General features: G+C 58.2%; 1 protein-coding gene across 2 annotated transcripts in view; it reads right to left on the bottom strand.

Moving 5' to 3' along the window:
• TMEM104 (transmembrane protein 104) overlaps window positions 1-12,718 on the bottom strand; it is a 54,041-nt gene that overhangs the window by 26,932 nt on the left and 14,391 nt on the right. Inside the window, exons 5-8 of one of the 2 annotated variants that reach the window (XM_040244498.1) lie at window positions 12,276-12,372; window positions 11,481-11,558; window positions 7,697-7,796; window positions 7,137-7,245 (exon numbers count right to left, since the gene is read on the bottom strand). In XM_040244498.1, the coding sequence (XP_040100432.1) occupies window positions 7,137-7,245; window positions 7,697-7,796; window positions 11,481-11,558; window positions 12,276-12,372 (384 nt within the window). The remainder of the gene's footprint in view (window positions 1-7,136; window positions 7,246-7,696; window positions 7,797-11,480; window positions 11,559-12,275; window positions 12,373-12,718) is intronic. The other variant, XM_040244499.1, reaches the window with a different exon arrangement.

Genomic DNA, 12,718 nt, shown 5'->3' with positions numbered 1-12,718 from the left:
AGGTCCCCAGCGGGGATGAACACTCCCCACGGAGACCTATTTGGAAGTTTCCCAACCAAATTGGCCTGTGCATGAGCGTAGGCCGTGGATATATTCTTAACATGCTCCATGAAGCTTTCCTGGCTTGGGGCTGTGTGTGTGTCTTTCTGTCTGTCTGTCTCTGATCCCCATGCCAAATCCACATTGGCCTGTTTCTATACAAGCTCAGCTGTGGATTCCCACATTTTACACACGAACATGCGGATACTAGAATTTACCCAAGAGATAGGCTTCTAAAGGTTCTATTTATAAATACTTAATTTTCACAGAACAGTGTTTTACACACGCTAGGGAAACCAAGAACTCAAGAGAAGCCTGCCGTGAGTCCTTCTGTAAATTAACAAACTGTTGTGTAACAAGTAATTACCCCCTCTGAGTTTGTCTTTTATGTGGGAGTTTCATATGATGGGGCTGCTTAGAAGGCGAGTCTGCCGGCAGAGCCTGCGACCGGCTGCGGCTCACAGATGACTTTCCTCTCTCACTGCCCTTCTCTGGGCCTGGGGAACCGGGGTCAGGGAGAAAGGACGAGACTCCAGAGAAGCCAAAACTGACAGCTTCCCACGGGCCCGGGGTATAAGTGGCCGGCGCCCAGGGCAAGTCCGGTTTGTCAGGACGCACTCGTTACTTTCCAGGTGACAGAGCGGGGGACGTTCTAGCAGGGTCAGAGAGACACTGAAGCTGTTGTTGTCAGAAGGGGGTCTCGGGAGCTAGAACCGAGCTTCCTTCACCCAGCAGGATAGAAGGAACACCAGAGGGTCCCAGCTCACCTGGGCAGTAGCTTCTGAGGCTGGGGGAGGGGGCGGAGGGGAATGTCTTGTGATCCCGACTCCCGCCGCTTGGTGTTTTTACTGGGAGCTGGGAGCGGGCAGCACAGGGGAGTCAGCTCCGTCCTCTAAGCTGGCGGGTCAGGCATCAGCCATCGCAGAGGCAGGACGCGGGGCGTGATGGATGGTGAGCTTAACGCCGGCGGACAGAACCCATGTCCCCGAGAGTCGCATTAAGAACAAAAACAAGCAGCTTCTCACTGCACTGGAGGAAGCTGGGGCCAAATGATGCAGGGTGCCGGGGGTTGGGGAGGGGGCGGCGGGGGGTCACTGTGGTCTAGCGAGGGGCGCTACCCAGGTCTCCTCGGAAAGGTGAGGGCTGGTCTGGAGCAACGCGGGGCGGTCCTGGGCTGGCCCTGGGCACAGGCACCAATGGGGTGTGATGGCTGCGGGCCCTGGGGGTGCCCTGGCAGGAGCTCCAGAGACAAGCCTTGGTGTAGGAGTGAGTGGCAGTGTAATCTGAATTTCACTTAGAAAGAGCGGGGGCTGGGATGGTGGAGGAAAGCACCACAAAACACGCGTGGCCACTCTCTGGATGAGCTGGAGCAGCAGCTCCCCAGGAAAAGGAAGGGAGAAAAATGCAGGCCCACCCCTGTATTATTGATTTCCCTGAAAAAGAAGAGATAAGCTAATCCTTTAAAGTCAGTCATTTCAACCTGAGCGCTGGCCACTGAAGTTAGAATTTGCTCAACATCGGTGTCTGTCTGGGGAGCGCGTACATGGCGGTTTTGGGGTGTGAGGCAGAAATGCTTTCTTCCTAGAGACCCAGGATCGTGGGCTGGAAGCACAAATTGGGCACTTGCGGAGGGGTCCACACCCTGGGACACAAGTGTTCCTGGGGGCCCAGAGGAGCTGGCGGACGACCACAGACCCCCACCAAGTCACAGTGGGCCCGGCCTGGGGTTGGGGGAGCTACTCCATGGGCCGCACCTGCAGGGGACTGCCCAGCATGACTGGCAAAAGGGGAGGGACGTCCCTGGTGGTCCGATGATTAAGAAACCACCCTGCAATGAGGGGGACACAGGCGTGACCCCTGGTCGGGCAACTAAGGCCCCAGGTGCCTCGGGGTGACAGCCCGCAGGCCACAATTAGAGAGTCCACGCGCTGCAGGAGGCAAAAGACCAGACGCAGCCACAAAAATTAAAACAAACCGACCTTCCTGGAGCCTCCAGAACGGGGTGAGGCGCGGACACTGAGAGGAAAAGGAAGGGAAAAGAGACAGCGTCCCTGGTAGCCTAGGCAGGTCCCTAAACAGTCCCCCTCCTACAAGGGAGGTGCCTGGATGTCCCAGACCCTGTGAGGCCCCGTCGGCAACCCCCTCCTGGCCCCAGGTGGCCAGGAACCTTGCCCAGCTTGTTCCGGTTTGGTGCTGGGCTGAGTCCCGATCCACGGGACTCAGACAGGGTGATGTCCCCAAACAAGGGACTACCGGGCTGTTTACTGTGCTGAGGGCTCAGCTCTGGATTTGTGGATGGAACCAACCCAACTGCCCCGTGGAGACGGCTCATCCTGCCAGCATGGTGCTCGCCCTCTGGGGCCACGCCTCTGGTCTCGATGGCCCCTGCTTCCTTCCAGGTCCCCCACCCTGTGCATATCCGGGCACAGTGCTCACGCTGTCTCCATTGGAGTTGTGCTCTGGGGGTGCAGGCTGGTCTCCTGGGATGGTTCCCGAGAATCCCCAGGTGCCATGAAGTCACCGCTGCTGCTGAAACTTGTTGTCTTATCCTGACTTTCCCCCCTCCCTGGTCCTGGAGCCTCCAGGCCACCTCCTGCCCCAGAACCGGTGAGAATAAACATGTAAGCGATGGCAGCGGTGACCCACTTATTAGCAGATGCCATAGCCCCAGGGCACCGGGACTGCTGCTGAAATAACAGAGACAGAGGCCGTGGTAGGGAGGGGAGACGTCCTTGGGCAGATGTGCGGAGCTCCAGCTATTCTAGCGAGAAGCCCTCCTGGCCACCAAGGACTGAGGGGTGGCAGGAAGACAGCGGTGGGACGTGCCAACACGGATCACTAAGCAGGCCCCATCCTGGGCAGCCCCGCCCTGACCTCTGCAAACATTAGGCTCCAGGACTGGTCAGCGGGTCCCTTCGTATCTGCGCCCTCATCTCTGCCTGAGCTCAGGCCCAGAAGGACCTTCAGTGCTAATCTGAGTCCGAATCAGACTGACCTGCTCCTTCAGGAAGAAGAGTCCAGCAGGCAGAACCCCCCACCCCTGTGCAGACCCCAACATACACCCTACTTCTTTTAAGGGGTGTACGGTGGGAGAGGCCCCTCTGTCTGACAGAGGGTGACTGCACCACCCTCCCGGGTCACCTGGACCCTCGAGGTGGATCTCCCAGCTCCTGCGTTCAAGGCAAGCCAGGATGACCTTGTCCTGGTCCAAAGCGGCCTGCAAGGGGCCCCCTGCCTGATGATACCAGTTTGTGGCTGGGTCTCCAGCCAGGATGAGCTCCGCTCTGCCATCTGCGTGCCCAGTTCTGCCCGGCCTGGCCTGCTGGGCGGCCGGTACCCCAGCGGCATTAATTCACCTGTGAGCGGTGGAGGTCGCTCCTGCTGCCGGTGAGGAACCCTGAGTGCTCCGGGAGTCCCGCTGCCCCCCAGGACCGCCCTCTGACACTCTTGAGGAGCTGACGCTGATGGGGCCCAGGGCGTGGGGTGCGAGTGAGGCTGGACAGGACGGCGGGAACAAGGACAAGACAGCCAGGCAGTGCCCTTGACTCAAAGGGACAAGTGACACACGTCCGTCCTGCTTTCAGGACGCTCGGGACAGTCTGATTGCTGGACGGGACTCATTTCCATATGACCCTGCCATTCACCAGTGGCCCCTGACTCCTCCTCACCGTGCAGGAGAATGAAATGCTCAGTCCTGACTTTGTTCCCTACCCAAGTCGGAGACACTGTGCAGGAAGAATCCCAGGATGCTCCCCAGCCTGCAGGCAAGGTTGCCGGTTTGAAAACGCTGGGGCATCAACACTTTCCCATTTGATCCTTCAGAGGAGTGGGGTGGGGTGGGGTGGTGGGTCTGGGGATGGGGTGGGGATCTGAGGAGCAGGTCACCGCTGGCCCCAGCAGTGGCATCTTGCAGGGACGCCCGGGGGGGAACACGTAACTCACGGGACCACCCCCAACTTTACAGCGCCCTGTGGCTACTCCAAGGAGGGAGGAGACGGAGAAACTGACTCAGATCAGCTGCACTGGAATCATAGGATGTGGATGGAGCTCGCGGGCCAAGGGAGGGGAGGAGGAATTTTCCGTTTGGTAAGGTCAAGGGCTTCGGGGAGGCCACTGGTGGCTGCAGGTAGAGGAAGCTCCCTTCTCACAAGCACTCACGATGCTATACACGGGCTGGCCTCTGAAGGCAGTTAATATCCTAAGTGTTGTTGTCCTGTGTGCTCGTCTCAGCAGCATTCCCGGGGAGGCACAGAAGAGATGATTTCCAAGGACTTTCTAAAAGTGAAATCGTAAAGTAGAAGCCAGACTATACTGGCCTGGAAAAGACAAGAAGTAGCTATCAGAGATCCTTTGAAACAGGCAGGCTGGGCAGGCGCGCAGTTTACCTGAGACAAAGAAGTGACTGTCTGGAGTGGGAAAGGGGCCTTAAACCCACCTGCTGTCTTGCCCAACGTGGCAGAAAAACAGCTGGTAGAAAGAATTGCCATGGGGGTGGGGGGGGGGTGCTTCCCTGGTGGTTCAGTGGCTAAGACTCCACGCTTCCAATGCAGGCGGCCTGGGTTCAATCCCTGGTCAGGGAGCTAGATCCCACCTGCTGCAACTAAGAGTTCACGTATGTTACTAAAAAGAACCCGCACGCTGCAACTGAGACCCAGTGCGGCCAAATAAATATTTAAGAAAGGAAAGAAAAGAGCTGTGGTGGGAATCTCTAGCCTAGAAGGACAATCTTCCAAACATGAATGACCGCGGCGGTGGGTGGGGGGCAGGAAGGTGAGGGAAAAGAATGCCCCTCGTCTCCCCCAACCTAAGGGCCCACCTGATGGAGCAAGGACACAGGGGTGAGCCCCTCAGGCCAGACTTGGGAGGGAAGGCGCCATTAGCACAGAGCGCCCAGGACCGAGGAAGGAAGCGCAGGTCGGCCGACCCTGTCCTTCAGTCACTGGGCCTCTTCTGACGCACTGACAGGCACGGGGACGGACCCCCCAGTGTTTCGGGTCAGGAGGCTTGGTGCTGTGGAGGCTGTGGACCCCGGGAGCCACATGCGAAGTTGTAAAATAACTTCTGAGACGGCGCCGAAGTCCGCCTGCTTGGAGTTTCTCCAAACCAGGCAGAAGAGCAAGTCTGAACTGAAAACCTGAGTGAACAGAAACCCCTAGCGGCAGCGGCCGGGGGAGGTGGGAGGGTGTCAACACCCCACAGGGGAAGGGCTCTGGGCTCTGGTTCTGCTCGCTGCCCTCCCCCGACCCCCCCGTCCTGTGTTGTGTGGCTTGTGGGGGCCTGGTGGCAATTAGCGTCATGAGTTATAAGTGTAATATCTGGGAGATGAAGGCAGTAATTATTGCCTGTCTGCTTTCCTGAAGGGTTCCTTCTGTTCGCCCAGAGAGTTATTGAGATTCAGGAAGGGAGGTTTCCATCATGTGGAAGGTTTACAGGACTAAGAGGAGGAACGATTTAATAAGGCAATAATAACGGTGCTAAATAATTCACCGGGCCCGTGGCAGCAGCTGGCACTCCTCGTACTCCACGTCTGTTTTGCAGATGGGCGGGGGACATGCTGGACACACCCTGCACAGCCTCCAGCAGCCCCACCGGGGAAGGACCCACCCGAGGGCCTCCCCTGCTGACCCTCAGTCTTGGACCTGCCCCCAGGTCTGTGCTGAGCCTCTCGGACCCTTTCCTCAACCTCCTCCTTCTGCAAGGTCGGTCAGAGATCCAGACGGGTCCTCATACTCACCAACGCTTTCACTAATTCTATCAATCAATTTGTTGAGATGCTAAGAGGCTAATGGGCCTCCAGTCTTCTGGGGGCCCTGTGGAGTCCTCTGCCTGCCCCCAAGGGTGGGGAATGGCGGGGGCGGCGGGGGGGGCGGTGCAGCTGGGAAAACCTGCCACCCAGGTCCCACTGGACCTCGGGTGAGATACAGTTCTCCGAGAAGACAGACTACTGGCTGGAGCTGACCGTCAGACTGTTCCAGAAACGGAGGAAAATGAGAAACCTGCCTTTGTCAGTTGCGGGCAGTTGCGGAACCTCAATGCCCTGCCCCGACTGCGGCTTTGGGTCCCACAATCTGACCCTGCAGGCTTTCCTGTTTTGGGGGACAGGCACCCTCCCCTAATTCCACTGCACCGTTTCTCTGGACCACAGGACTACCCTGGGGGCAGGTCTAGAGGGTGAGGCTAGGAAGGCGGAACCAGTCCCGGGGTTAACGGAATTCAGAGCTGAACAGCACGGCCTCCACAGAGCTGCAGAACGGCTGGAGGATGCAGACAATTAAGACACGGGCCCCCTGCCTCTCTCGCGGGCTCTGCCTCGCGCTCCCCCTCAGCCAGGCGGCCACGTGTCGAGCTGTGTGTCACCTAATGTCCCTAAATCTGTGTCAGGGCTGAGGAGCACCAAGAGGAATCGGAGAGTCTTAACACACGCTGCACACGTGAGAACCATTTCTGAGTCCCGCCTGCAAACCAGGCAGAGACAGATACCCGCCTCTGGTTTACTGAGACTCATGGGGCATGTCACTCAGCTCCACCCCCCTCCAACCCCCAACCTCTCCACAACAGCACAAAGCAATCAAGACTGGAGCCTGGAGATTCATCCTCCCTTGTCTACAGGGAGCAGGGGAGACGTCTACAGAGAGCGAGCGGGGCTGATCCCTCCTCTTGTGGGAAGCTGCCCGTAATCAGGGTCTCCATGAGACAGCTCAGTCCCACCCACCCAGCCAGGAATCTGCCCTGGAATCCACTCACATGCTCAGGAGGGTGGAAGGTCAAAACAGGAAAAGCTTCCAGAAAACCAGCCTGGGGCCTCTCAATGGGGCTTTGCTAAGCGTGCCCTGAAACCCTGAGCTAAGTTTATGAGAGTTCGTCACCCTGGAGCTGGCACCGACCTGAATGCCAACTCCAGACCACATACGAAAGAGGCCTGGCGGCCTGGACTCCCTGAGGCTGGCACTGTAGTGACATGGTCCACCTTCCGACCAGGACCAAGAGCCCGGGAACCAGCCAGGGTGTGGAGCTGTGTCGACGCTCCTCTCTGGGGGGAGCTCCAGCCGAGAGTGAAGGCGACTCACGGGCCCGGGTTCCCCCGGCTGGCCACTCACCAGGTAGATGCGGTAGGCGTCCACGCGGCGCAGGGGCCCCCAGCACGGGTCCGTGTCATTGTACTTGGTGTCGGACTCCACGCCGCACGAGTCATTGCCTAGCGCGCTGCTGATGAAGAGAACGGTGGCTCAGTGTGGGCCTCCCTGCTTGGCCAGAAGCCAACAGAACCTGCCTTTGTCAGTTGTGGGCAATCACGGAACCTCAATGCCCTGCCCCGCACTGCGGCTTTGGGTCCCACGATCTGACCCTGCAGGCTTTCCTGTTTGGGGGGACAGGCACCGTCCCCTAATTCCACTGCACCGTTTCTCGGCCCCTTGGGAGCCCCCGGTGGGAACCCCGGACCCCTTCCCAGCGAGGCCGGGGATGGGCAGGTGAGGAATGTGTCTCCGCAGGCCAGGACACACGGCTGGCCGGGGCACGTGCAGAGAAGGGCCTCGGACACCGGCCAGCTGGGGACGCTGATGGAGTCGCTCAGTGCTGGGCTTCTGCCCGAGAAACCACAGTCCCGACCGCCTGAGGGAGCCCACCTGGCTGCAGCTGGCGGGGTGGGGACACTCACCAGGTCACCTGCATGAGAGAGAAGGGCACGGCCGCGGCGTAGATGGCCAGGTCCCCGTACAGGTAGACGATGATGCAGAAGTAGAACAGGTTGACCCCCACTGGAAGCAACAGAGCAGTCGGTCAGGGAGCCAGCCTCCCGCCTGCTTTTCTCACGACGGTGGCTTGCTCTCCGGGCGGAGTGGGGAAGGCCTTCCCCGAGCCCTGCCTCTCATTCCAGCTGCCTACACTGTGATGCTGGCGGGAGACGCGTCTGCTCGTGGCTGTCACATGAGAGTGGGGGGCTGGGCCAGGCTGGATCAGAGAGGTTCTGAACCCAGACCAGCTGCAGAGCGAGCGTGGGGCCCGCACTGGCCGTGGAGGACCCGGAGGCGTCTGCGCTCGGGACAGGCTGCCCAGCGAGGGCGGGCAGGGACGAGGGGGCATGGCCCGAGGCAAGGGCCTGAACCCCAGGGCAGGCCTGGGCCGGGGATCCTTTGCAGCCTTTTGCGGGGCTCCAAGACAGAAGACCAAGGGACTGAAAAGCAAGAGGATAACAGGGAGCGGCCCAGCTCCGAGAGCTGAAAGCCGCTCCGTCATGTCCGACTCTTTGCGACCCCGCGGACTATACAGTCCATGGGATTCTCCAGGGTGGAATACTGGAGTGGGTAGCTTTCCCTTCTCCAGGGGACCTTCCCAAGCCAGGGACTGAACCCAGGTCTCCTGCATTGCAGGCAGATTCTTTACCAGCTGAGCCACCAGGGAAGCCCGGAAGCTGAAAACAAGAGAGTCAAAAGCCCTGGATTCCCAAATACTGAGTGCTTCATTCTGAATGCGGCCCATCACCAAGCACCCAAGGGCGAGGCTGGCCCGGTGTGCTCGGGGCGAGGAGCGGCTCACATTCCCTCTTACTAGAATCACCTGTGGGGAGGATGCTGAGGAGGAGGGTCCCTCTGCAGAGGCCAACCTTGGTCCCTCTCTCCCAAGGAGGGGCCTGGACTAGGACTCGGGAGCTTGGCTCTGGTCGTAATCTTGCCAGCCTCATTTCCCAACCCTGGCAAGACCCTGACCGTCTCTAATCCTGTCCAGTGAGAAGAATTCAGCCCGCGCTAAATTCCACATGTGATTCCGGCTATAAAGACCCGGTGTAAAAGTGCCTTAAAAGAGCATCTGGGCCCTACAATCTCAGGGTCATGGCCCCAGACAGCCAGCCTCAAACTCCTTTTCAAACTGATGGCTTGTTTTCGGTGTCACTGATCTCAAGCTGCTGGTGTCGCTGAGAACAGAAAGAAAAACGAAGTGGCAGTTCACTTCTAATCCTGGTGGCTCCAAAGAGCCTCTGGGTCCCCAGGGGTGGTGGGAAGGGAAAGTCAGGGACAAGTTTCTCCCGAGCTATTTGAGATTGGCTCTGCTCCTAGGAGTCTAGGGGGAAAAGACTCAGAAGATACTATTCTTGGAAGAACCCTGGAGGGTTTCAGAGAGCGCTGATGGCCAAGCTCGGCGGTCCCTGGCGGGGTCACTGCCGCTCACCCCTGGGCTCTGAGTCCAGCTCCCCCTCAAGTCTTGTGGGGGGCGGGGGTCACTGCCCCTCCCTGCTCCCAGCCTTTCCTCCGCCCACAGTGCACTCATGTCAGCTCTTTATAAACTGCCACTGGCCCTCCTGGATCAATAAATTTCATTACGAGACACAAAGTGGGAGGATCAATGCACTTCCTTGAGGACCGCAGTGACCAGGCCTGGCATTTCTAATTACAGGACTGAGTCTGGACCCCCAGGGAGCCTTGTGTGGAGGGTGGCAGCCCTTCCAAAGGTAACGGGATGATCGGTGAATTAGGATTGAGTTGAGTAGTGATTCCAGTTCGGGGAGGGGGGCGGCGACTGTGTGCCCCACCTCCCGCTGGGGACTTTTGGCAAAGTCTGAGCACATTTTTGATTGTCAGGATTGGGCAAGAGCTACTGACCACTGGTGGGGACAAGTCAAGGGTGCTACTCAATGTCCTACAACACGCAGGGCAGGCCACACAATGAAGAAGGGTCCAGCCACACGGCAACAGAGCTGAGCTTGAGAAACCCCGGAGCAGACGAGAGGAGGGTGTCCTCTATGTCTGAGCTGCTCTCAAATGAGTATGTTCATTTTCTATCAGTTTCGGGTAACCTAGAAGTCTAGACTGCAGGGCACTCATACACAACAACATAAAAAAACCGAAACTGCAAGTTCCTAGAATTCTTATAAAGAAATCAGAGTAGACTGTAAAACACGAAGGTTAGGAAGGAGGTTTAAGAGGTGTATGCCCTCGCTTCGATGTGCGTTCTGTTTTAGAAGCTTGCATTTGGTGGGAGGCTGTGCAGTGGCAGTCTCTTATAATGAGACAGGGAGAGAGAAACGGGACGAAAGAAGAGCACAGAAGGCCCAGACACAGCCAGTCTCGGTCTGATGAGTTCTGAGAGTTCTCGTTGAGGCTGGTCCGGTGGGGAAGGGCAGAGGCAGGCTCTGGGGTGACCTCGATCACCATCGCCCGTCGCATCCCACCACAGTGATAAGTGGATGCTTGATGTCCTAAGAAACAGCCAAGAAGATTCTAGTTTCCACAGTCTCCGCCGTGGCTCCAGCTCAGCGAAGCCACATTCAAGACCGGAAAGAGCCAGTGGAGACGCTCCCCTCTGCACACAGCGGGGCTTGGATGAAGGGGCAGAAAAATCTCCCAAGGTAGCTGCAAGGTCAAGCATTTCCTGAGATGCGTCCGACTCTCTGTGAAGGTTTGGGCATTACAAAAACTAAACCCTTTAACAGATCATCTCCCAGAAGAACAAGATTTGGAACGGAGGCCTAAGATGTTGTTGCCGGAACAACCGACACGGACGGCAGCATCTGAGCTGGCCGCTGTCCTTGCGATCCCACCGGGCAGCAGGTGGAGCACGCCAGGAGGTCACGACCAGCCCTGCAGAGTCCAGACAGCGGCCCTGAGCACGGGCTCCTGGCGCCCTCTGCCGGCCACTGTGGAGACACCCTCCCCACACACAGCCACGCACCACCCTGCCGTCACTGCAGGGGGGTGCTCTGGGCTGTCCTAGACACAACAGCCCAGAAGAAAAGAGACAAGGCAGAGGCAATCAAGAAAGAGGAAGAGAACCACCAGCCGCCTCCACTGGAAAGCTGTTTGGGACCCAGCCTCTATGAGCCATAGTTGGTAGTGAAAGTGAAAGTTGCTCAGTCGTGTCCGACTCTTTGCGACCCCAGGGACTATACAGTCCATGGAATTCTCCAGGCCAGAATACTGGAGTGGATAGCCTTTCTTTTCTCCAGGGGATCTTCCCGACCCAGGGATCAAACCCAGGTCTCCCATATTGCAGGTGGATTCTTTACCAGCTGAGCCACAAGGGAAGCCCCATAGTTGCTAAGTTGTTGTTTTTCAGTATCTGACTCTTTGCGACCCCATGGACTGTAGCCCGCCAGGCTCTTCTGTCCATGGGATTCTCCAAGCAAGAATACTGGAGTGGGTTGCCATTTCCGTCTCTGGGAGATCTTCCCAACCCAGGGATTGAACCCGTGTTTCCTGCATTGTCAGGCAGATCCTTTACCACTAGCTGCTTTTTTATTCCTGATACACTGAACAGGGAGGGAACCAAGAGAACACCCTGAAGGGTTCAGGCCTCCCAGCAAAGTGGCTTCTCAGGCCAAGAATCCGTTCCTCCCTCTCCCGTGCCCCGTCACCAGGCAAGGAAATAACCCCCGACCCGGGTGCCCTGGCCTGCGGGAAGGCACCAGCTTTCCCTGCCCGCTCCCCACATGGAGAAAGCACCCCCACCTTTATTGAAGAACATGGAGGCCATCTGTCCCATCTCCACCCGGTCTGTGATCTCGAAAAGGTTCGATCCGCGTCTCTCTGTGGAGCCAAGAGGAAACAGGGGGTGTAATTTCTTCCCACGAGGACAAGCTCCTTGGAGGGGTGCTGGGTTCGCTGAATCCTCCAGAATAATGAAATCCCAAGGGGCTCAAGCTCTTTTAAGAAAACTTTTCCTTGTGTTTCCTGCTTGAAACATTTTTAAAAACACCCATAGAGGAGGCTCCCTGGTGGTCAGGACTCTGAGCTTCCATCGCAGGGGTCATGGATTTGATCCCTGGTCGGGAAACGAAGATCCCACGTGCCTCCAAGTGCAGCCAAAAAAATAAATAAATAAAGGAAAAGAGAAAATGTCTACAGAAAGGGAGCCAGGGATGCTCATTGTGGGGTGAGTGGGAAGGCAGGGGTGCCTCCCTGGCTCAGCTGGGCTCTGGGTGTGTCTGTCCGGTGGACAGGAAGGAAGGAAGTTAGAGACTTGACAGAGACTCGGGCTTCCAGGGGCCGAGGTCAAGGGCCCTCCCCAGGCTGCAGACAACAGTTGGCGGCAGATCCAGCAGCGGGGAGCCTGGCCCGGCTCCAGGGTTGCGGCTCTGCTGTATGTTCCCTGCTGCCTTCCTGGGATCAGCCCTCAGGTGGGAAGTGCTCTCGGAGGGTCTCTGCAGAGAGAACCCCCGCCCCTGCCCTGAGCCCTCTCCATGAGGAAGGGGAACCCTGTGGACCAGAGGGGAGTGTGGCCCAGCCCGGAACCCCAAGACTTACGCACAGACAGGATGGGCCGCTTCTCCGCCCGTTCATAGCTGTCCTGGGCGAGAACGTCGCTGTCGGAAGCCGAGGAGGAGTCGTCATCTTCCTCCTCCTGGGAGGGGGCGGGATGCGGAGGGTAAGGAAGACAGGAAAGAAAAGGGGACACCCAAGGGAGAGCCTGCTTGCTCGTTCTCTCTTCCTAGAAGGCATGTGAGCAGGGAGCTTTCCATACTTCCGGGCCCTTCCATCAGAGGGTCAGAGGCGCTCAGGGGGAGAGGTGCAGCATGGGTCCTGGGATGAAGATTCCCAGGGCAGAGGGAGGAGGGAGCAAGGAGGGGATGCTCAGGGAGCACTGAGGGAGGAGGGAGCAAGAAGGGGATGGCGGAGGGCACTGGGGAGGAGGGAGCCACAAGGGGATGATCGAGAGCACTGGGGAGGAGGGAGCAAGGAGCGGATGG

This window comes from Oryx dammah, unplaced genomic scaffold (genome assembly GCF_014754425.2).
Source record: "Oryx dammah isolate SB20612 unplaced genomic scaffold, SCBI_Odam_1.1 HiC_scaffold_8, whole genome shotgun sequence".
Lineage (NCBI taxonomy): Eukaryota > Metazoa > Chordata > Mammalia > Artiodactyla > Bovidae > Oryx > Oryx dammah.
This window is presented reverse-complemented; position numbering and strand designations above follow the sequence as displayed.